Source organism: Anguilla anguilla, chromosome 5 (assembly GCF_013347855.1).
Source record: "Anguilla anguilla isolate fAngAng1 chromosome 5, fAngAng1.pri, whole genome shotgun sequence".
Lineage (NCBI taxonomy): Eukaryota > Metazoa > Chordata > Actinopteri > Anguilliformes > Anguillidae > Anguilla > Anguilla anguilla.
In genome coordinates, this window is record NC_049205.1 from 13,086,525 (window position 1) to 13,110,565 (window position 24,041).

A 24,041-nucleotide genomic window follows, 5' to 3' on the forward strand; every position below is an offset into this window, starting at 1 on the left:
TTTTTGGGAGATGGATAATGACTGTTTCATTAATCTCATACTGGGGCAAGTGATTTAGCTAGCTAACGAGAGTCGAAGAAAAAGGTAGAGGGTATGAGGGAGGTAATTCCTATTAATACCCAGGTGTCTCCCAATGTCAGCCTAATTGCTTTTGTAGCAATTTTATAATCGGGAACATCTTTGTGGAATAAGGCTAATTTCATGTGAACATCTGCAGTAAGTTTCTAGTTCAAACTAGATGACATACTATAGTTGAGTAATCTATGCGGGACGTCATGTCCATCATGGAATGAAACTGTTCTTGAAAGATGTGGTGCAAGGATTTTTCACTTTAGAGCTCAATTTTGATTGCTTTATCATAGTTCCTGCATTTATATGTATAGTTACTGTTTTGGCTGGATTTGCAGGTGTTGTAGTGTGAACATATTAATTCTGTTTGCTTGAGAATAGTTTATTGGTACTATTTCTACAGTTATTGTTATAGTTCTCATTCTAAGTGTGAAGGTATCTTAAGAGATAGTAGTTTCTGTAAATGTGGCAAAAATGTATATCTTAATGGGATACTAAGCTGTATTGGGATTTCATTTCAGTCATGCAAAAGAAAAAATACAAATATTTTGGTTACATGTTTGACAGCTAAAATTTTAATTCTGGAGTAATGCAAAAATGGGAGAGAAAGGATTTAAATGTGCTGCACTTCTTAGTCCAAGTGTGAATGGGGCTGGATGTCTTGTTTGTTTTGACCAGAGCAACTCAGTGAGAAAGATGAAGGCCCCTATTATACACACCTGGGAGCAGCACCAAATTTACCAGCTATTCGAGAGATGATGGAAAACAGGTAAGGTGCTCTTCACACAGGTGTTAATTGTTTTCTTGCCAGGCATGTTATTTCTATGTCAACAAATAAGAGTGCAAGTGCATATTTTGCTAAAAGGTACATTTTAATGGAGCATACCACTGTTATTCTAACCATATCACTATACTGTTACATATATGAAAAGTTTGGCACTATTGACCAATGTGCTTGAGTTTAAATTGAGGATATACTGTTGTTTTGTTTTTGCAAGGTTCGGGCAAACTGGAAGTGCTATCAGGATTGAGAAGGTTGTGTATACTGGGAAGGAAGGAAAGAGCACTCAGGGGTGTCCCATAGCCAAATGGGTAAGACTTGAGTGCAATCTATGATGCTGTGAAAACCTCTCATAACAGTCTACTTACTTAATATATCTGGTACCTACAGTAACTCAAAAGTCTGGAAAAGAATAAAAAAATTATCTTTGTGGGATACGACCGGTAAACCATTAAACAAGATGATACCGAGGTTGCTTCTCTGATCTACAGTGCCCCCTATGGAAAGAACAATAAATCTTTTTTTATTTAACAGGGGAACTGATACAATCTGGTGTATTTAAGATCTAATATACTGAATATACTGTATAGAACATTAGAATACATGTGATTCTCCTCTCAATCATATAAAACACACAGGTTTGATGACAATTAAAATCACACCATTCCATTGCAGTGATAGAGACTAAAATATAATACTTTTGAATATGAATATGAATGGATTTCTCGCCATATATTTCCTTTCCTTCCTTAACAATTGATGCACAGATTGACTTAATTCAAAATGGCTTTTTGACCCCGTGCTCTAACCGCCCATTGCTGTTGGTGTCACGGCAGGTGATCCGCCGAGGAAGCGCGGACGAGAAGCTCCTGGTGCTGGTGCGTGAGCGAACGGGACACTCCTGCGACACCGCCTGCATCGTGGTGGTCATCCTCATCTGGGACGGCATCCCCATGAGCCTGGCGGACAGGCTCTACACCGAGCTGAGCGAAACCCTCCGGAAACATGGCGCCCTCACCAACCGCAGATGCGCTCTGAACGAAGAGTAAGACCCCGAATCCCGCCCCTCCCCTCACCCGCCAACTGCCGGCTATTGTGCTGCTTTACTTACATACATACATACATACATACAGAAGATATTAATCTGATCCAGAACTAATTACTGTTAGAGTGTCATAAACCTCAAGGATTCAAGTTTTTCCACAAAGGGAAAATAAATGAAAAATCAATAATTACCATAGCAGCTATACATGGGCCTATAGCACTTGCCTTCTGTGTTAGAAGCCAGAAGAATGCATCAATTCCATTTTGATCAATACCGTAAGGCTGTGAACACAGTATCAAGTTCACACAACAGAAAAATGCAGCGGACGGGGGCGAGACGAGAAAAAACGGCAGAAAATTGACAATTAAAGATAATGGGGTGGCGGGCGCTGTCTGGAAATCACATGCGTGACTGAGAGATGGCACGGCTGGGCTTTAGGTCAGCGAGTGAGGAACATGAAAGGCCCCGCTTGTCCTGGAAATGTCAAAGGAGCCCTTCATTCCCTCCCTCTGCCGGTCTCCTGGGGCCTTCACTTTCAAATCCAACTGGAATGCATTACCAAGAAATGAATTATTAATAGGTGGAAGGTGTTCTATGGGGGGATAAAAATGAAAACTTTCTAGATTAGCATACCTTCTTAACTTGTCAAGATGGCGTGAAGAAAGCATGTATAATGTTCCGCTGAATGTTTAAGGAGATCATAACATTTTCATTGGTTTTATTCTTTTTTTGCCATCAGATAGCTGTCTTGCTAGTATTTTTTAAAGCATGTACTGCTGTACTCTTAAACAGGATGCGTTTGGCAGTCCTTAAGCTTCTGTGTGTAATGGTATAGCATGCAACAGAGTGACGTAATACTCAATTACATTATGCACTTGCGGTGCACTCCATCACTCTCTCTGTTGTCAGAAAATATATAATTTTCCACTATACTTTTATTGCAATTCAACAATATGTTTTTTTTGTTTTTTTTTGCAATATGTGTTTGCTTCATTTATATTATATATTAAGTGTCAAGGCCTCAGACCCATAAAAGAACAGTTAGACCTTGAGAGATTGTCTTGGCTAGCTTGACTTCAGATTCCATCATGCTTTTCTTTCAGCTCAAGACAGTGGCATACTTATCAGAAGATAATACTGTTTCCTTCTCCGTAAAATGTTACTGTTTTCGCAGATTTTGGACAATGACCCCCTTCATAATGTCCTGCTGACAATAAAACTCAATCTTGACCTTCAGAAAGGACTGTTTTCTATTAATTCAAGTCCCATTATAATTTCAAATGTAACTAAATTATGTTGTGCCCAAAATGAGGCTGATACACATTCTGTGCATCCTTGAAGAAATATACTTTTATATATTTTAAATAATTAATTATTCCAATTATACAGAATAAATTTAATAAATTAACTCTCAAAAACACATGGACGCACGCACGCACACAATGCAGGGTGTGGTACATCTTTGAATGTGTTCGCATGTATAGCCAAAGAAGAAAAGATTACAATACATAATTACCTGAACACTGAATTCATTAAATCGTAAGCTATCTCCAGAACAGCATATTCACCTGAGAGTCTACCATACCATATTGCAGAAAACATACTATAAATGGTAGTAAACTGACAGCTATCTCTTTGTTGTTTCACCAGGAGAACATGTGCTTGTCAAGGTCTGGACCCAGATGCTTGTGGGGCCTCCTTCTCCTTTGGCTGCTCCTGGAGCATGTACTACAACGGGTGCAAATTTGCCAGAAGCAAAATTCCCAGGAAATTCAAGCTCCTTGGAGATGACCCAAAAGAGGTGAGATGTAGCAAGAGAACATGATTCCTTCTCGGTAAATATTACACCCAGACACTTCCAGAAAAGAAAAAAAAATCTCTCCAACCCACACAGGAGAAAGCCATCTGACTCAGTTTATTTAAAACATTAGCGCATTGTATTTTTTTCACAGCAAATCACATCCTAGAAATTCTACAGTGCTAATCTAATTTATAAAAATAAATTTGCATTTTTAGAAAGCTTTTTAATGAGTTTGCATAATTTTTCTGGCAATTTTTCTTTTGCCTGACCTGATCTCCTCTCCCATTTGTTGCAAATCATTGTGAACAGGCCACCACCTACAGCTGTTTATAAAGAAAACTTACTGGGTTTTTCAGTTTTTAACAGTTTAACTCTTTGAACCTTTCAGATTTTACACTTTCAAACTACTTTTAGACTAATTACATATTGTTCCTTATTGATATTTTCAAGAATTAAAATGTTAGTACGTACTTGTTTACAAGAAACAAGGCCTGACACTGTACGATGATGCCGGCACTACCCTGTCACTAGCTTGCCAGCTGAATTTTCCCCCCTGCACAGGGATACAAACTGACCAATTACACCAATTAAAAAAAATAATAAAAATGTAGCCAAGTAGTTGTGTGTAGCCATAAAACTTCTTGGCTTAATTGTCCCTGCAGAAGAGTGGTCTCCATGGCAACCCCTATGTGAAGTGACACTGCACAGCGGGGGTGTTAGAATTCCATTCCTGTCCGAGACAGAGAACCATCTCCTTCCAGATCTTGCTCATCGATTATTTTACCTGCAGACATTTCTCTAATCAATTATTTCCTATAATGAGTGGCACAAAGGGGCACTAAGCTTGGTTTGGCACTCAAGTCAGTCACTATATATACATATGATAGATTGTATGGCTAATGGCTACAGATTCAAGGGTGTGTGGCCATGCAGTAAGCTCAATTTTGGTCTCGTCCAACCAACTGAAGCTCCAGTGCTGTTCCAATATATCTTATTACCTGTATAATATATTTTATACAGCTTTCTTTTCTCAGAAATGGCAAGTATATGCAAAATTTTGGAGGGCATTGTAATTGTTTTATGCTGAACATAAATCAATTGTGCATCGTTATACAGGAGGAGAGACTAGAACAAAACCTACAGAATTTGGCTACTTTAATGGCACCAACCTACAAACAACTGGCACCGGATGCCTATGGAAACCAGGTAGGAGTTAATACCTCTATGCCATGTAGTCATTATTTTGCATGCATAACTTCACTATGCAAAGGTAGGGTAAGCAATGGTATGAATAATGATTTTTAGGAATGTGCACATATATAGATTTGCACATTACACATATAGATACCTATGTAAAAGGCTGTTTCCATAATACCCTCAAAAAAATGAAAGATGAACCAGTAGCCAGACAGGTGCATGAAATTCATCTTCACACAAGCTATTCATGTTCACCAATTTAAAAATAGCAAATACACAGCAAATCGCCCAATTCAGAGTACAGCTCACTTAAACTACATTTTTTTTCAATGGAGCAATGATTATAAAGTCAGTGTAATAATAAAAAGTTTTTTGGTTATTTGTGACAGCATAAAGTGCATACCAGTCACCCACTTCAAGAATAAATGGCGACAGTTGAGGAACAGGAAATGACTGGGGATAACAAACAAAAAAAATCTTAGACTTAGACTTTATAATACCAGGGGGTATTATGAAGTGTGCGATGCACAGCCGCTGAGCCTGCTCTGATCTGCAGGTGGAGCACGAGCACAGAGCGCCGGACTGCCGTCTGGGCCTGAAAGAGGGACGACCCTTCTCCGGAGTCACGGCCTGCATGGACTTCTGCGCGCACGCACACAGGGACCTGCACAACATGCCAAGCGGCAGCACTGTGGTATGTGTCTGCATACATATATATATATATATATATATATAATTTATTTTTATTTTTATATTACATATGCTGTTTTTGATTGACACAATCCTTTATTTTGTACTTAAAATCAATTTAAATTGCGCTGTGAAACAGAACTGGATGTGGAATGTGTGTGTGTGGAATTAATGCAGTGTTTCAAAATTTTTAAAGCTGAATGGTAATGTACACGTCTATACGCTGTTCAGGTATGTACTCTCACAAGAGAAGACAATCGTGAAATCGGGAAGATCCCGGAGGACGAACAGCTCCACGTGCTGCCCTTGTACAAAGCCTCCCCGACAGATGAGTTTGGAAGCGTGGAGGCGCAGCAGGAGAAGATAAAATCAGGTGCTATCCAGGAGCTCACAACGTTTCGCCGGAAAGTGCGCATGCTCGCCGAGCCGGCCAAATCCTGCCGGCAGAGGAAGCTGGACGCCAAAAGGGCGGCCACAAGCAAGCTATCCAATCCAGACACCCCTTCCAAGGCAGAGAAAGCCCTTCCGGCTAAACTGAGGCCAAACCCTGGGGAGAACCCAAACCAGGGCACACCTGCGCCAGGTAAGTGATATTTACCTTTCAGTTCAGAGCTAGAAGCTACAATGTAGAGACATACAGTGCAGCAGCAAGATTTAAAAAGAAGCATTGCTCATGAGGAACATTTAAAAATATATTTGCTACTGAGGCATTTTTAAACAAAAAAGTAGAAAACTCATAAATTAATAGTGACTTAATTTCCTCATTACTTTTTCACTCATTTTTTCTAAGTTGCTAGAATTCAAGAGAAACAATTTCCCTGTGAGTGCCCAACAGACCACTGTTTCCAGAATCAACTTCTGTTTGACACTCTTTTTCATAGGTCCTCATCCCCAGAGCCAGAATCACATGGGGACCCCACTGCCCGGTCATCAGCCACACCCTCTCAGCCACTTGACGGTTTCCCAGCAGCAGCAGCAGCAGCAGCAAAAGCAGCTACAGAGCCAGCCCAACCCTTACCCCGGCTCCCCGCATCCAGCCAGCTACCCAAGGTTTCCCAGTCATACAGACCCATTCCCAAGCACTTCCCAGCCGCACTACCCTCAATCACCAGCCTCTGCCAGCCCTTACCCCTCATCTTTACACGTCCCAAACTCCTATTTGAACGGGTCATATCCTGCAGGATCCTATCCCGGCTCCCTGAACCCCAGCAGCCTTTACCCAGGGTACCAGTGCAATGGAAGCATGCCGGTGGAGAACTACCACCCTTATTACGGCTCTAATCCAAAGCATTTGGACATGTACCGCCATCAGAGGCCACAGCTGTACCCTCAGCAGCAGTACAGTCCCCATCAGCACTATGGAGTCAACTACCCAGCCCGCTACGGTGAGCAAGGTCTACAGGTCAACGGCTACAGCAACTGTAGTATGACGCCCGGGGTTCATCCCATGGGTCCGTACTCAACCTACAGCCCCAATGCTGGGCCTGAACCCCACTTCTTGGAGGCCATCGCTCGACCAGCTTCGGCCCACCCGAGTCTGGACTATGCAGCCGCGAGCAAAAGCAGCCCGTTTGGCAGGTACCCCAACCCCTACCTTGCCCAGAACCCCCAGATATTCCAGTCGGCCCAGGACTCTTTCCGTATGCAAAGCAAACCGGAGATGAACTTGCACGCCGCAAACGGGATCGGCCAGGTGCTTCCGCCGCTGGGCAGTGAGTGCCCAAACCCCACGCAACCCGGGTACGGCCTGCCCAACGGAATCATCCCAGGAACCAAAATCAAACAAGAGCCTGGGGTGCAGGTCCCAGATCCCAAGGAGAAAGAGGACGTGTGGTCAGACAATGAGCACAACTTCCTGGATCCGGACATTGGTGGGGTGGCGGTGGCCCCCAGCCATGGCTCCATCCTCATCGAGTGCGCCAAGCGGGAGCTCCACGCCACCACCCCACTCAAGAACCCTGACAGGACGCACCCCACCCGCATCTCGCTAGTCTTCTACCAGCACAAGAACATGAACGAGGCCAAGCACGGGCTGGCGCTGTGGGAGGCCAAGATGGCGGAGAAGGCCCGGGAGAAAGAGGAGGACACAGAGAAGCATGGCGCCGAGGGCACGCCCAGCAAAAACAAGAAGGTCAAGCGGGAACATTCCGAGGCACTGGAGTACACCGAGCCCCCTTACAAGCGCTTTGTCCAAAACCTCAAGGAGAAGTCCATGTCCTGCACCACGAACACTTACGTCAGTACATCTCCCTATGCCTTCACCAAGGTGACGGGGCCTTACAACAGCTTCATTTAGGTTTGCATTCAGGTTTTATGGTAACAAGACACAGGAGAAATTCATATAAATAGAGGCACTATAAATTAGAACCTCAGCACCATTAGCCACAAGCTGCATACAGCTCTTAACACAGAGTGGCAGTATGAGGGGAAAAAAGACATGGTCCTATGAAAAAAGTGTGAATGGATGAAGAAATCCTGTAGAATTAATGGAAAATGTGTAATTACACCTTTAGCCCGCCACTTGAAGATTGATATTTACTGAATGGTGTGACCCCAAGGTAACATTTTATTTATTTATCTTTTTTTTTCTTTTCAAGATACATACTGTACTAATACTCTGGTGCTTCGTGTCCTGTAAATCAGGAATTTATATTACTGGAAACAAAGTTTCATTTTGGTGGCTTTAATTATTATTATTATTTTTTTTAAAACAGATGCATTTACCTTAATGAGGAAATATTAACTCCAACTGTGGGTAACTTAATTCATGGTGCTACAAGCAAAGAGTGTCTTTAATATACAATTCCATTCAAATGCCTTCATATACAATGTGCATCAGTTTGTATGTTACTTTTTCAGGCAAATCAGCAATTGCTTTGGATAATGTTTTCTACAAATATAAAGGTAGAAATTGGAGAATAGCTTCATCAACAAAATGTGACTTTCCTCAACAACAGCTTTTTGTAACAGTACTAGTGTTTTTAAAACACTTTTGAGTATTGAAGGTGAATTGTATTGACAATTGACAATTATATTTTGATTCCAAGATGCCAGGCAGGAAACATTTACATTTTTTCCAGACTTCTCAGCCATGAAAATGCTTATAGGTTGTGTACAAAATAAAATTAACAACCTGTTTGATGACAGTGCAGTTTCAGACATCACTGGATGCAAATAGGATTTTTACAAACATTTATCCTGGTGCTTCTTTCACTGCTGGAAACAACCTAGGTATTTTTTTTTAAAATGTAATTTAAGTAGAGCTATTGAGCCATTCTGAAAAAGGTGCATTTCTTCTGGAGCAGTACCATTCAACTGACGACCAGCCTGTTTGTTCTGAGATTCTTTCATTTCTGTGTAACGGCTGTAGAACGTCACAGCACAGTTCTCAACAGGTCCGTAGAACAAATCTGAATTCTGGGTTATCCATGTGGTGATATGACTGTTGTGCTCACAAACATGTTCTTAGCTACAGGGCGAGGGAACATGAAACAGGGTTAGCTGTGTGTACGTATTGCGGTTTTAGAGGCAGCTGGCTTGCTGTGAGGGGTCTTTAAATCATTGTAATCTAACTGTATAATAATGAAAAGAGATTTGTATAGTAAATTAAAATTTAAAAAAAAACTTTTGAATTACGCTTTAGATTTTAGTACTGTAAAGATAAGTCATATTTCTTTGGGATTGAGCTGATTTTTATTTCAAATGGTGCTACTCAACCTACTATAATCGTATAATGTGAGAAACTTTTACGGGCGATGAGAAGGCTAAGGCGGATGGCGTACCTACTTGTCATATACCTCAGAACTAGTTTGGCAATAGGATTATGTTAAAAAAGGCATCTTCATTCAAGTTATACATACCATCCCTGTCATCCAATCATGACTACAGCAACCAAATCCATAGACCGTGAGTTTGTCGCTTACTTTTTCCGGGCTTGATCTGTCAGGAAAGCGCAACTTGAGCTGCAAGGTTTGATTTCATAGCAAAATCAGGGATCTTTCATCTTTTTTTTGTTAAGCCAACATTACCTGTGTTCATTTCATGGTCTCCATTTGTTCAGGGACGTTGCTTCTCTGTTCTGAATCCCCATTAATTAGCTGTATATAGGCCCTACTTAAAAAAATAAAAAAATAAAATAAAAAAATTCTCTGTAAGAGAGACCTGCAGTTATTTTAGTCTTATGTTTAGTAGTATTAACTGTTGAGAAGTTATTTGGATGTATGATATGCACTGAGCAGACTAAAGGGAAAAGTGTGGATTTTGTGAATGGCAATGAGTTTGCTTTTACCTTAAAAAAAGAAAAAGAAAAAAGACAAGGGCAGTTATGATAGTAGAGGCATGCTGTGTGCCCATGTATAGTGACAGCAAAAATTATTTATAACCACTAAACGATTACATTATGCTTATCTATTTTTCCTCTTTGTTCAATTCAATGTGATATTTGACGGGGCAGAAGTTTATAAAGTGACAAACCACCCCACTCTAATATTTATATAATCCTTTTCTGAAAGCACTTCATTTCTTTTTTTTCAGAAAAGTATAAAATGAACTTAAAAAAAAAAAAAACTTTTATTTAAGGTAAGTAGAATATTGTAAATGTTTTTAAAATAAATTATGCCACATTGTATATACCAGGAGTTTGTATTACAGAAGTATAAATTGTTTTATTTCAAAACCCTGCTATTGTAATATGTCAATATGTGGAAGTTTTGTAGTTGTCAGCCATATCCAGAGCCCATGATTCTAACCAAACTATACAGCCATTTCTCCTCAACCTATCCCAAGGAGTTATCAGACTGTAGACCATCCTCAACTAATGCCCAATTACTTAGACACCACACACAAACTTACTGTCTCACAAACTGTGCTGTTTTACAGTGCTAGGTCACAGCTAGCTAGATTGCTTAGAAATAAATGTTTTGTAAGAATTATGGTTTTGTAAAATAAGTAAATGTAACTTTCTGTGTACAGGACCCAGGTTCAGTAGCAGGTTGTGATTATGAAAGGGTTTGTAGTAGGACATAGCAGGTGACAAGCATAGCCATACTTGAAGATGCTTCGGAGTGTTCTGAGTGGAGTCAACATTACTTGAATGACTTTGTGCTTGACTAATGCACAGGGGGTGCCCACAGTTCTTACATTAAGCTAGCAGTTAATGTACACGTGTTGGTATTTAGCAGTTAGACACTAAAGGTAAAATATTTCTGTGTTATTTCCTGCTTTTGTCTTTATTTTTTACCGCCTCCCTTGTTCCCTTGTTTGGTATGCTTACAAAAAAAGAGAGATGGAGATAAGAATGGCTCTAAATACTGTAAGTATTGTAATGTACTGAATGCAGTTTATTTTAAAGCTGTTTATTATATCATTCCTGATATTGCTGAGATGTGGGTGTTTTTAATAAAATTTATATTTATTTAAAGCACTTTTTTATTGTCATGTGAATCTTTTACCTTTGCTTGTAATCAGACGTAAAACACACTTTCGAAAAAAGAAAGACCTACACAAACTTTTGCGCAAACATTCCTTAATAAAATTCCAAATAAACTAGTTTTGTGTGCGGGCCGGTCTTTTTCTAAAGGGCGAGGAACCATTAATCCCCAAAGTCGCACCGACAAGGTCAGTTTTTATTAGGCCAAAGTGGCTTTAATTGCATTCATTCTGTTTTTTTTACGGTGAAATTTTAAATAAATCTGGTCACACAATACTCCGTGTTAAAACTCACGAGTTTATATCTAAAAAGTATTTTACAATACCAATGTTTTAGCAACAACGGTTCCTTATTTTGCAACATGTGGGGTGGACAAACAATCTTGGTGGTGGTGGGCTCACCTTTGCATTATGGAAAACCGCAGAAGACACATGATGATGAAGTCGGTATGCTTGTCTCGGTAAGAATCCAGCGAACAAAATCCAGTCATTTTTAATCACAAAAACGTGCTTACTCTGAGAAACCTCAAATGAATGTCCATTGTTTGCATAAAAATTATTCGGCAGAATGAACATTGTTGTCCGTTTCGCCATTACATACATGCCGATATTGAGTACAAAGCTGAGTTTATATCTGACCAGTCCTGGCCAAGCACTCCCTCAATATAGCCAATGGCACCCGCAACGACTGAACATGGAGTGTAACACTGCCGGCCAGTGGTAAGCCATTATAGAAACGACTGATGAGCGTTTTAGATTAGGTTTTTAACGGTGTGTTGGTTCTTAGTCTTGCATAAAAGCGCAAACATTGTTTCTTCTGCGTAAACAAATCATAACCTTTTCATTGCGCATGCTGAACACGTTATGCTGGAGTCTCAAAGTTCTTCAGACTTTATGTCGACAAAGCTTATTTTACAACAAAAAACTATTTTGCAATGCCCGAGTCTAAACAAAACACTCGCCATTTGGAGGTCTTTGGAGAAACCACTTGTCTGAATATATATCTGAGGTGGACAGTGAAAGAGGCTTTTTGACTCACACACAGCACAGGGCATGTTCAATGAAGGCCTTAATCCCTTTAATATCAGTGAGCATCTAAATAAAATGGCTCTTAGGTTTCCACTGCCTTTCCTAATAATGGACACTATTTTAAAAAAAAATGAAAATAATGTGCGATCGATCAAAACAAAGCAGGATCACCCAATATCCCTATAAATGAGCTTTAGAAAGATTTTACAAAACATATTACAGGAGGCGATACTACGTTCCAACAGGCTAATGATACAGAGGAAACAAATATCCCACAACACAAAATAAGGCACCAATAAGAAAAAGAAAAGAAAAATAAAACCTTCCATCAAGCATCCAGCGGCATTCATTGCTAATCATATTAAATTATAACTGCTTAACATCACTGGACATCACTGATTACTGGTGATTACTGAGTGTTTTCCCAAGAAATACATTGGCACATAGCACATAAACTAAATATAAGATGCAGGTCAGCAATACATAATTCTTTACAGCCCATTGTCATTTGATGCCAAAACCTAATTCAGAAGTTCAAACTATACTACCATTTAGGTCACAGTGTTTTTTTTTTTTTTCTTCTTCTTGGAACAGCTTAATATAATTAGTTTTATAACACAGAGGATAAGTGAAAATTACAAAAACTAGCCCATTAAATCCATAATCCATAAGCAAAAAGTCCTATCTTCCAAAAAAAAAATCTCAGATTTTTTTTTAAACAGCTGAAAGTAAAAACTAAGCTTCGGAGTGCATTTCAAATAAAATCAAATAAAACAGATCAAAAATACATTTGAGCTGAGTAGGCATAAAGAGGAAACATTGTACTTTACAACTCAAGCCTCTTCATTTTTTTTTTTTCTTCAAGTGCTTCAGTTTTTGATTTTCCAAGTAACAAGTCTTTGGATCTGGAAAACCATTGGCAGGAAAGGTTCTGGGTTCACTTTGGAAGGAAGTACCACTTATCCACTGGAAATGAAAAAAAGGGTTGGGTAAGTATGTACAGTATTGGTAGACTGTCAGGATATTGAAATTTTAAAAGCAAAACTAAATGTTTCAATAGTATTAAACTCAAGTTAAACAACTTTTGGCAACAATACATTATTACTTGTGTCTTCATTAATGGCAATAAATATTGCACATTCAGTAATCAAACATATTTGAAATAGAATTTGAAATATTTGAATAGAAATTCAACTGCACAAGACTCCAGTGTACACAGGGTGGGACATTTTATGATTAGAAGCCGATTTGTCCTTGCTTTCACTCAAACACACTATTCATTCTTGCGCCTAAAGCCAATTTTCCTGCTGCAGACTCGCTAAAAGGTGTTGCAGAGCATTTTCCTTGACGTAGACTGGCCCATGTGACAAGCAACTCTCTTTGATGAGATAAAAGCTCGTTTTGAACCATTACTGGGCACGGATCTAGCCTTTCTGCTGCCCTAGGTGAGCTTGCGGGACCGGGACCGGGGCGGGGGCGGGGGGGGGGGGGGGTTAAGTGCAACACACAGGCCATACACACTTTGACCCACTGCCATGGAAATGATTCTCAAAAGATGCAAATAAATAAATAATTACGATTTTCCAATTTAACATTTTTTTTCTAACCGTAGTATATATCTGCTGGTAAGTAATTGTTTACTTCAGTAAATTACTCCACCGCTCATGTGTACATTATTTTTTTTTTACATGGGTGCAATGAGGCTTTTTTTTGTTACACAATTTCTAATGCCTGATTTTATTCCAACTAATGTGGGAAAACGAAGTGACATCACTTCATTCATGGCTGACGACCTCAGTATATCCTGGCTTGACGTAAGAGAGAGAGAGGGAGAGAGAGAGAGAAACAGCATACCGTCAGCGGGCAGCGAGTCAGCTTTTCCACACTCAGGGGCCTAAGGGAACATGAGCAACACGGTACATGGTGAACAGAGAAGCCAAGCTGACCGTAGGCACAGAATGGCCGCTGCGGATTTTTCATTCGCTGAGCTCAATCGTTTAAATGCTGCCCACAGGAACACAGATCTGCCTACTATGGCTAGATTGGCGTTTGACTGGATAATACCATGGGTCTGACAGAGCAAAGCCAACATTCAAATGGCACTGCATGATGTTGTCTTTCACCGATTTCACCACTGCGCTGGTCTCCTCCTCGCTGCATTTGAAAGGGCTCTCGCACACGGACAGGTTTTTACTGCGAAGACAGGGAACGTCAGGCAAACGTGCTAAACCAGGGGTGACCAACCCTGGTCCAGGGGAGCCGCAGGGTCTGCTGGTTTTTGTTTTCACCTTAAGTACAACACAACTGCTTAGGCCTAAGAAACCAGGTGAGGTGAGGTAACTGTGTAATCACCTGCTTTAATTGATCAATTAAGTGCAGAGTAAAAACAAAAACCAGCGGACCACTTGGCTCTCCAGGACCTGGGTTGGCCACCCCTGTGCTAACCTCTCAACCCTATCTCAAGAAATAGTACTAAGGAAAATACCACTCTACTCCAACACATCTGGGAATAGTCATAATTATTCCCTATTAAATTCATGTTGCTCCAGTGCACACCCAACACTTCCCATTGTGCATGAAAGTAAAAACCATACTAAGCCTTATCATTAAAAAAGCACATTTGAGGTAACCTGACAGCTGCTGACAAACAATGCGAACAGTGTAGTGCAGTGTAAAAATCTAACGAAATCAAATAAAATGAATAATTTCCAAACACTCACCAGTTTATCTCTCCTCCGTTATCCTGTTTTTGCACCAATGCCCTCCAGTGCTCGTGAGTGGACCTTATGACCTCCATTGCAAAATCCTGGGCAAATACGAGGGCAACAGTTTTTTATCATTCATCAACACTGTGGCACAACTGCCTTTTTCTGTTATTCTTTGGTCATTGGATCAGATGAAAGAGTAGTCTGGAGATGACTAAACTTGCAACTGGCCATTACAAAATTTGTGTTGACCGAGAAACAAAGCTAAAATGTTGTTGAACAAAAATACTGAATAATAGATTATTCAAATATACACCGTAAAACAGTTACCACAGCTCTTCATGTAGCCTACCTTGTCTTTGAACTGTCCATTGAAAGCAAACTTGTTTTCGGGCTTTCCGTCCGGGATCTTGTACTTCTTAAACCAGTCCACTGTAGCTTCCAAATGGCCGGGTCTTTTCTTACGCACATCCTCAATGCCTGCAGGTCACAACGCACGGGCCAATGAAGCGAGGGAATACAATGAGCCAATCGGCAGCAGACAGATTCGCATTAATCAAGGTGGAGCAACTCACTGTTTAAGGCCGGAGCGTCTGGGTCCTCGGCATTGATGACGATGACCTTCCAGTCGGTTTCCCCCTCGTCGATCAGGGCCAGGACACCGAGGACCTTCACCTGGATCACCTGCCCCGAGGAGCACACCTGGACGGGCACGGAAAGAGTTGACCTGGGGCGATTGCTGAGATCAAGCTTTCAGTCTTTGCTCGAAAAGCGGTTTGCGGACCGGACCTTTGATCCGATGTCGCACACGTCGATGGGATCGTTGTCTCCGCAGCAGCACGTGTCTTTGTCCGTGTGTTTCGGGTCTTCCCACGTCTGTAGCGACAGAACACAGAAACGTGCGCTCAGGCCAAATGGATTTAAAACACGGGACGAAATGCAGTGTGTTAAGGGCGCACTGAGCCAACCTGAACTCATACCGCCAGAGGGGATGTTTGAAACAACACAATGAAATTAACTGTTGAGTATATCTTTAAAATGCCCAGGGTGAAACTGTTGCTTGGACCAGCATTTAATTTTATAAGCATGAGATACTTATAGTGCCTATCCAGTTTTAATTTCTTCATTTTTGACTGTTCACTATTTTTATCAACTGCATATTTTATTATAATACTTATATGGTGATAAAAGCAAGCCCTGTGCTGGGTCTATGAATATTTCATAACATTTAACAACTGCCAATGGTCCTCATAACCCAATTGCCCAGGAGCTATTCTTCCCCAGTGAATTTCACAGAAAAACACAAGAGAATGCAACGCAAATTTCATGTAAATATCTGCATAAACACTGAATTTCCATGCTACATGTAACCAAATTAATCGAGAACAGTAAAATTCTTTTCTTGGATGACTGAAAATCTTTAGAAGACCTCATTGGGGCTGCTAGCCACAGCCTACACTGGCATGGTGAGGATTCAATACCAGTCGGTTGGGCGCATCTGAAAAGAGTATTAGTCAGTTGAGCCACCCATGTAATCCAAAAAGAGAAGCTAAACTGCACACGTCTCTCTTTAATATTGTTTAATTTGTCTTGTAGAAGAGATGCATGCACTTCAAGAAAATATAAAGGCAAAGGCACTACACCTAGACATTTCAGATAAGCACATGAAGTTGGTTAAATAAAACGTGGGAAGTACTTTTAAAAGTGAGTAGCATTTCCAATGGATACAGTACGTTGTGCAGCAAATGGAATAGAATCAACACACAGTGAATACCGACAGTTGAGACTGACACTGGGCCGTATAACTTTTTGTTTCTAGGTTTCCACACATTTAACAGCAGCGGAAAACTTTAAATGCCCATGAGGCACGTGGTTAAATGCTAAAGGTGAATAAAAGAGGAGGAAAATGAGTAAAAATAGTATTTTTCTCTCAACCTGCAACCTTTCTCATGACCTTCAATGCCACACCATCTTATTCCATTCTTGGAGTGGTGCGAAACGCATCAAACTGGGTATTTCCTTCAGATCTTACCTGCGGAAGCGCCCCATAGTTCCAAATGTATCCTTTATGGGGAAACACGTTGGCAACATATCGAAGCTTGCCCTTCTTGACATCTTGCTTGATTGGATTCAGAGGTTCTTTAGTTGCAATCTAGGGAACAGATTACCAAAGCATTATGGACACCGAAAACTGTCGGGAATAATGATAGCCACCTCAAAAAGTCACATTACACACATCAACCTTTAAAAAACGGGAGGAAAAAGGACAAATGCACGCAGTTAAACTCTGAACCGTGTCTTTCAGCCACCACATCATTTATTCATTTTCAAGTCACAGCTGCAGCTGAAAATTAAAATGACCTTTATGCTGACTTTGATGTTGGACGTCCGGTGTTACAGTGTGCCTAGAGTGCTTAATTATCATTACAACTACATACAGGAGAAGCGTTAAAAATTAAGCAACAAGGACATTCTTAATATTTCTCAGCTTTAAAATTTATCAACTTTGTCCCATCTTAAGATAGAGGATTTAGTCATTGAAACCAGGTTCTATTGTTGGAAAGCAATAAGGAAGAAGAGGTTTCAGGGCAATGAAGATCAGTGTATCTCTTTCACCGTTTCTCTCTTTTTGATTGTACTTAGTGGGAAAGAACTGAAGTGGAAAAGGAACGGCTATTAAAATAGCAGGTAACAAAGGTGTATTTGTTTTTCTAAATTCAACAAACTAACCTCTTCTTCAACTTGCCCATACCACGGAGCTCTATAAGAGCATTGGGACAGATATAAAAGTAGGTTTTTTAAGGAACAATGTGAAAAATCAAGGGAAAATAAGCTGACAGGAGAATGCAGCCTCCACAGTGTTTAAATCAATCCAGAAGAGTTTAAGACAGAAAAAGCTGCTTTATGACATACATGAAACAGACTGCAGAGAAATTAATTGGTATATTATGTAGGTGCAGGGAGTGAATTGACCACTACTGAGTGTGTTCAATGGGTGAGGATGGGAAATCAACGTTTACTAGTTAGAAAAAGCAGTACAATGCTACTGCATGGGAAAGCACTGCTTAAGCTATGCTATGCTGTTCAATATTGAAATATTGCTTAATCCAATATTTAAATATTACTAGTAATATAAGTAAATGTTAAGCTATGAACAGCATTCCTATTTATTCATGAAGGAAACGAAAAGTTAACATGATGCAACAAAGACTTGCCTCCATTTTGGCATTTGACCAGCGAGGCACCTCCACCACCATATTACACAGGACCTGTGCAAAAGGAAAGAAATCAAAAGGTCTTTACCAGACTTAACTTGATTTGCCAGACCACGTCTATTTCATGCTTCAGAAGTATAATTTGTAGCATCGGGCCTTACACAATCCTTAGTTCCTCAGGGGACCAATGATTCAAAATAAAATACTAGGTTGAAAAAAGGTAAAAGAAAAAGAAAAAAAAAACCTACAAATGACATACACCTTGCTTTCATTCAATCTGAAACTTGTGTTTTCAATTCAAGATAAATTACTGAATGAACAAGTTAGCCAAATATAACAGAGGTTGTGTAATTTAGATTTTAGGCTGGCTATTCTGCTAGGTATCAAGCAACAGGTAATCAAGAGGACAATACCTCATTTTCAGTCTTCCTTACTTTCTTCTGTGGCACATCATTTTCCTATAGGGAAACAAAACCATCCATTACTAGATGGCTACAAATCTTAAGCGTACGCCGTTAAAACCAACCCCTAAAAGTCAGAGTGGCCAAAACTTGAAAGGGCATATAAGAAAGCTCAGCAAAAAGTGCTCACAATGTGCTGATTAAGCAGATCCAGTTCTCTCCTCAAGCTTATCTTCACATCTGGTTCATATTGCTGTCACTGCCCATGTCCATCTCAACTGGATGCTTCAGTGCATGGCACGATGCTATGAGCATTTGCTTTTCTTGGAAACCGTGCACAGCCTTTTGGGAGGCAGTTGTTGGCAAACTATTTCTAAAGTACTAGTACTGGCAAGATCTCTGCAAAAACACAATCTTTTCAGTCCAGGATGTCAGGTTTAGTTCAGTTTAGTCTCCTTCCATTTTTCAAAGATTTCCAATTTTTCTAAGAAATTGATTCAAATATCTGTGGTTTACACATTCATGCTTGTCAGCTTCTTGCATTCTATGATGGATTTCACCTCACAGAAACATCTTTAGTTGAATGTGAAAATTAGGCAAGGGCAAGGTAAGGGCAGAAAAAAGGTTTAATGGTGAAAGCAGGCTGTAAATCCTTAGGCTTATCATTTCCCCTAAAATCTAACCCTGTGACATCCTTGGTCCTGAGGGTAACCCTTTTACTATGAGTCCTGGTAATATGTGTGATTCATTGATAACCATGTATGCAAAATTATTTAACTTTTAACTTCATAAAGCATGTAAAAAATCTGAACTTTTCTTTCAACTCTTCAATCAACTAGGAAGACTGCAGCCAGGACTGAAAATGACCTAGCCTACCAGTGTCCCATCCCCAACCCTGACAATTGCATCATTTTGGGTATTAACCGACATGGTACAAAACACTTCTATATTAAGTTCTGATATTCGCTCTTGTATAACAATAAAAACTTTTTTTTTTTGGTTTGCGGAAGGAAAGTAAAATAACATTAGAATTAATTTACAAACCAAGAATCACTACCATCAATGATATAAACACAACCCAACATTTAACAAATCTAAAATAACCATTTACCTGTTCACTTTCTGCAAAAAGTGGAATGTCGTGGAAGGGTGAGATGTATTTCCCATCTGATGATTCTAGAAATCAAAATAAGTGAATAAATATATATATATATATTTAAAATCACAATCTAAATCAAAGTTTTGAGCTCAATCAAAATCACAGTACTTTAAATATCCACTACTTTACTATATTATTGTCCTTATAGTTCGCACAGGAAATTCATGTGAAAATGTCAAGATGACTCCTGCAAGTGAAAATGACCTATATTTACGACGTCAATTACAAAATATAACCCAGATATCCAAACTGCATAATGCAAATTAACCACATTTTCTCATTTTTACTTATTTTCCATTTTTATTTACGAGAATATGTCTGTCAAATTTTCGTTTTCGATGGCTGAGGCTTTAAACATTACAAAAACCTACATAACGGTTTAAACTGCCTGGTCTGGGGCTTTAATGTTGCTTTTCCCGGTAGTGTTTTAAAAAAATTGACTCGGAAAACCAGAATTCCATAGTCCGTGACATGCTTTCCAATCACAGCATGACATTGAGGTTCCACGTGACACCGTCAGGCTACGTCATTAGCTCACTTCTTTCTGAAACAGCCCGAGACGCGTTACTGTTTTAAGGTTAAATTACAGACATCTGAGATTTTAGTTATATTCTACTGATCATACGGAAAAGCTTAAAACATGTGCCAACACATACCAAAATACATTTAGGTATATTTGTCTAGCTACCCAGCTATCGCTGTGCATTTTCGGTTAGTAACTGGACAGCCAAGAACCACTTTTCTAGCTAGGCTAAGTTAATTTAGATAACACTTAGCAATGCTTAAAATTGCAACGTTTTATTTTCCACCGTTTAAATTATGATAAAGGATAAAAAAAAACTTTAAACTGCATAATAATTCTATAATTATGTAGACGAAATCTGCTGACATTATTAGGTAGACGAAAATAGGTAGACTATCTGCTGACATTACATTACTAGCTTCAGGGGCAGAACACATTGACGGCTAAGATTACGTTAGCCAGCTAACGGATAGGCTTAATATAAATTGCAAATGACTGATTGTAGCTAGTTAAATTCACGTATATTGCAATTGTTGGATTATTCAAGTGACAACCAAAATTATATTTGGCCAAAACTAGGCTTTGAACTGTCAAATGTTCAGTTAACGCGAGGCAAGAAATGTCAAATGAATGAGGGCTACTACTTTGCGGTCACGACTTACTAAAATAAATCCTGTAATCAGTAGTATTCGGGCGTCCTCTTTCTTCCGTCTGGTAATGCATCATTTTTCTTGGATAATATGGGGATATATGTGTAAGAAACGAACACCGCTTTGTACACCGTGCGCCGAAAAAAGCAGTGGAAATCCTCAAACAGGACTGCAGAGAAAAATGCATGCTTAACGGTGCTTTCACGCGAGTTCCTGTTGCCGTTCATCTATTTCCTTTCCACGTCGCTGTTTCCCCGAGCTCCCTCCCAATCTCATACTGCCATCTATCTGTCAACCAAGGAAAGTGTCTCTACAAGAAGAACATGGAAGACAGCGACCTTTGCCAACAGAAAATGGCTGACATCTTTCAAAGTGATGATCCTGGCTGGCATGCTGTAATGAGATATACACATTTTAGTTGCAGCATATGTCGACTGGCTCGTTTTTATTTTTAAATAGCAATATCATTTTAGGTAAATATAATAATAATAATAATAATACTGTGGCATGTAATATAATTTATATATATATATATATACACACACATATATGTATATATATATATATATATATATATATATATATATATTTATGAAGATGGTAGAACAAGCTGCATTGATTAACCTTTAGCATCCATTATCCACCTAAAATATGTTTGGACAGTGTATCCCATCCAACTCTAAGAGTACTTGTGTTGCACATATATTATTATCACTTTGTGCAAACAAATTGTATATTTTGTGATTTCATGTATCAACATCTTAGGATATTTACTAGTTTTAGATTTAGATATTTTAAGTTGCTCTTATCTCTGTTTTTCCACAGCACATATTTGTATCCACTGTTTCCAGGCAATCTGCATAGTTTGTGTAATTCACACTTAGGCTATATATCTATATATTTATTTAGCAATTATGTTTAAGTGCTTAGTCTTATGGTAGAATAATAACATTCAACCTGGAATCTCAGCCTACACTGTATACCAGTTCTATACACTGTACTATGTTGCACAGATATCACACACAAAGGTTTTGGTGCATTTGAATCAGCATAAAATATGACTGTAGCCTCAGATTGCATGAAAAACAATGACTGGCTGGCTAAATTGCTCACACGCTCATTTTTCTGTAGGCCATGTATTGTTTTCTCATTGACACCATGGAAAACATCCTTTAATAATTAATTATCTTTAAATTCCACATTGTTAGACATTATTTATTTTATTTTATTTTTTTACTAAACAAACCTGCATGATTAGATTTCAGTGCTGACATTTGTAGGTCCTGCCATTACTAGTGGTAAAACTACTATCCAATGTGATGCAAATTCTCTTTAAGTGAAACGCTGCCCTGTTGTCTCTAGAAATCTTTGTAGCGGTCACCATAGAGACGGGCAATCTGTCTCGTGGTCCTTTTGTATTTTTTCATTTGAACCTCATCACAGGCTAAATGGCTTTGGGAGGAATAATTTGGCCTATGCATTCAACGACAAAGTCCTTATCTTTCATACATGTCCAGCACCCGACAAACAAACACCCACATGGTTACTGCCTTACTTTATTGTCATGTGACTAGGTTTGTTTAAACAAAAGATATTGCACTTGGCACTGTAAAATATCCTAAGTGAAAGACGCATAGACCAGAGAGAGAAAAAAAAATAGATTTGCAGAAATCTCAACATATAAGCCATTGGGACTAGACAGCCTATTGTGTACATGGTCACTAATTTACAGTCTGATTAAATAAAATCTTACATGATTGATCACTCTTTTTGTCATGTGTCTGCAGCCTTTATTTAACCAGTGGATCATGTTTTGTCTTCAACTTTGAATAAGGATTTGTACTGATACAGAGGAGAGGCAGTTGGATTTATATTATTTTAACGGTCCCTGAGGTATGGTGTTAAAACATTTATACATTGATAGCATATCTGATCTTGGGCTAGTCCTGCTCTTGAACAGTTGTCCCAAGCAAATGGATTTGCTCCCATTTCCATAATGCAGTTGACGACAATCTACAGTCTTTGGACAAAGTCCAATAACATCATCAAGCAAGGATACGCATTTTCTCATACACCCTAACATCATATGACTTAAAAATAATAAGCTAAAATTGCATATTCATATTTAGAAATCAATTTATCAAACATAGTAGAGACACTGGTTTTGCTTATGTACTGATCAAAAGATAACAGTCAATTTGCCTATATGATTTATGCAATTTTTGTGGCCCATGCACTATGTATAATGATGTTGTGGAACATCTTATCTTTGTCTACTTTTAAAACATATAAATATTTCCATGATTTTTATCTGCCAGCCCATGAATATTACAATTTTCATGAACGATTTTTGTGCATACAATCACAGGAAACCATATTATTAATTTAAACTTTTTTAATGTAGAGTACAGTAAGTTGTCAGACATTCGCATGTATTTCTAAGCAGGATTAACTGAATAGTAATCTCACAGTGCAATTATTTGGCATGTCCACCCATAGACACTCATTTCCAGAGTGAGATGTCACCTTTGTAGTCATATGTCATATGGTTTGCCTTTTATAGCCAAGCCTGCTCTCCTTGCTTATGTCATAACATAGAGGTTTTTCTTGTCTCTGACATTCTTACTTTCTCTAAAAATGACATTATATTACAGGCATTCAACAGACGCTATCCAGAGTGACTTACACAACTTTTACGTTACATTTACATTGCATTAATTTATACAGCTGGATATATACTGAAGCAATGCATGTTATGTGCCTTGCTCAAGGGTACAACCCGGGAATTGAGCCTGTGATCTTTAGGTTACAAAACCAGTTCCTTACCCGTTATACTACACTGCCATCCACTTTGTACATTTGGAAGCAAACCACACATTCTTCCATCAAATGTTTTTTTCATTTTTTTATTTGAACTTCACCAGAGGCTAAAATGGTTTTGAGGGGATACTTAGGCTTGTGCATTCAGAGACAAAGTCCTTATCTTCCCTGCATGCTTGGCGCCTGATAAACAAACACCCACATATGCCATTTCTCCTTTACTTTATTGTCATATGACTCAGTTTGTTTAAACAAAAGATATCACGCCTGGTGCTGTAAACTGCACTGAGAGGAAGGTGTACGGGCCAGCGAGGGAACAGAATTGATTTGCACAAACCTCAGCATGTTCACGCTGGGACCAACCAGCCTATTGTGTGCATAGACACCAATATACAGTCTGTTGTAATCCTTTCCCTTGCCCGTTTGATCACACTCTGTCATGTGTCTAAAGGCTTTATTCCATCAAGGAAAAGTGTGCCATGCTGAACTTGGAATAATCACTTGTTCTTAATATCACATCAGAAATATC

At 39.2% G+C, this 24,041-nt stretch overlaps 2 protein-coding genes across 2 annotated transcripts in view; one reads left to right on the forward strand and one right to left on the reverse strand.

Annotated features, from left to right (window-relative positions):
- The window catches only part of tet2 (tet methylcytosine dioxygenase 2), a 35,786-nt gene extending 24,781 nt beyond the window's left edge, over nt 1-11,005 (forward strand). Inside the window, exons 3-10 of the mRNA XM_035417552.1 lie at nt 748-838; nt 1,068-1,161; nt 1,687-1,895; nt 3,546-3,696; nt 4,813-4,902; nt 5,450-5,587; nt 5,815-6,166; nt 6,465-11,005. Of these exons, the coding sequence (XP_035273443.1) occupies nt 748-838; nt 1,068-1,161; nt 1,687-1,895; nt 3,546-3,696; nt 4,813-4,902; nt 5,450-5,587; nt 5,815-6,166; nt 6,465-7,879 (2,540 nt within the window). The 3' untranslated portion in view covers nt 7,880-11,005. The remainder of the gene's footprint in view (nt 1-747; nt 839-1,067; nt 1,162-1,686; nt 1,896-3,545; nt 3,697-4,812; nt 4,903-5,449; nt 5,588-5,814; nt 6,167-6,464) is intronic.
- A 1,061-nt stretch (nt 11,006-12,066) lies between these two features.
- Nucleotides 12,067-20,917, reverse strand: ppa2 (inorganic pyrophosphatase 2). Its single transcript, XM_035417553.1, has 12 exons — nt 20,705-20,917; nt 19,472-19,536; nt 18,373-18,417; nt 17,960-18,013; nt 16,777-16,896; nt 15,534-15,620; nt 15,320-15,446; nt 15,097-15,224; nt 14,760-14,845; nt 14,163-14,232; nt 13,894-13,933; nt 12,067-13,005 (listed from the first exon to the last, which is right to left on the reverse strand). Exons 1-12 carry the CDS (start codon nt 20,877-20,879, stop codon nt 12,977-12,979), a joined length of 1,026 nt encoding a protein of 341 aa, XP_035273444.1. The 5' UTR covers nt 20,880-20,917; the 3' UTR covers nt 12,067-12,976.
- Between the last annotated feature and the right edge of the window lie 3,124 nt (nt 20,918-24,041).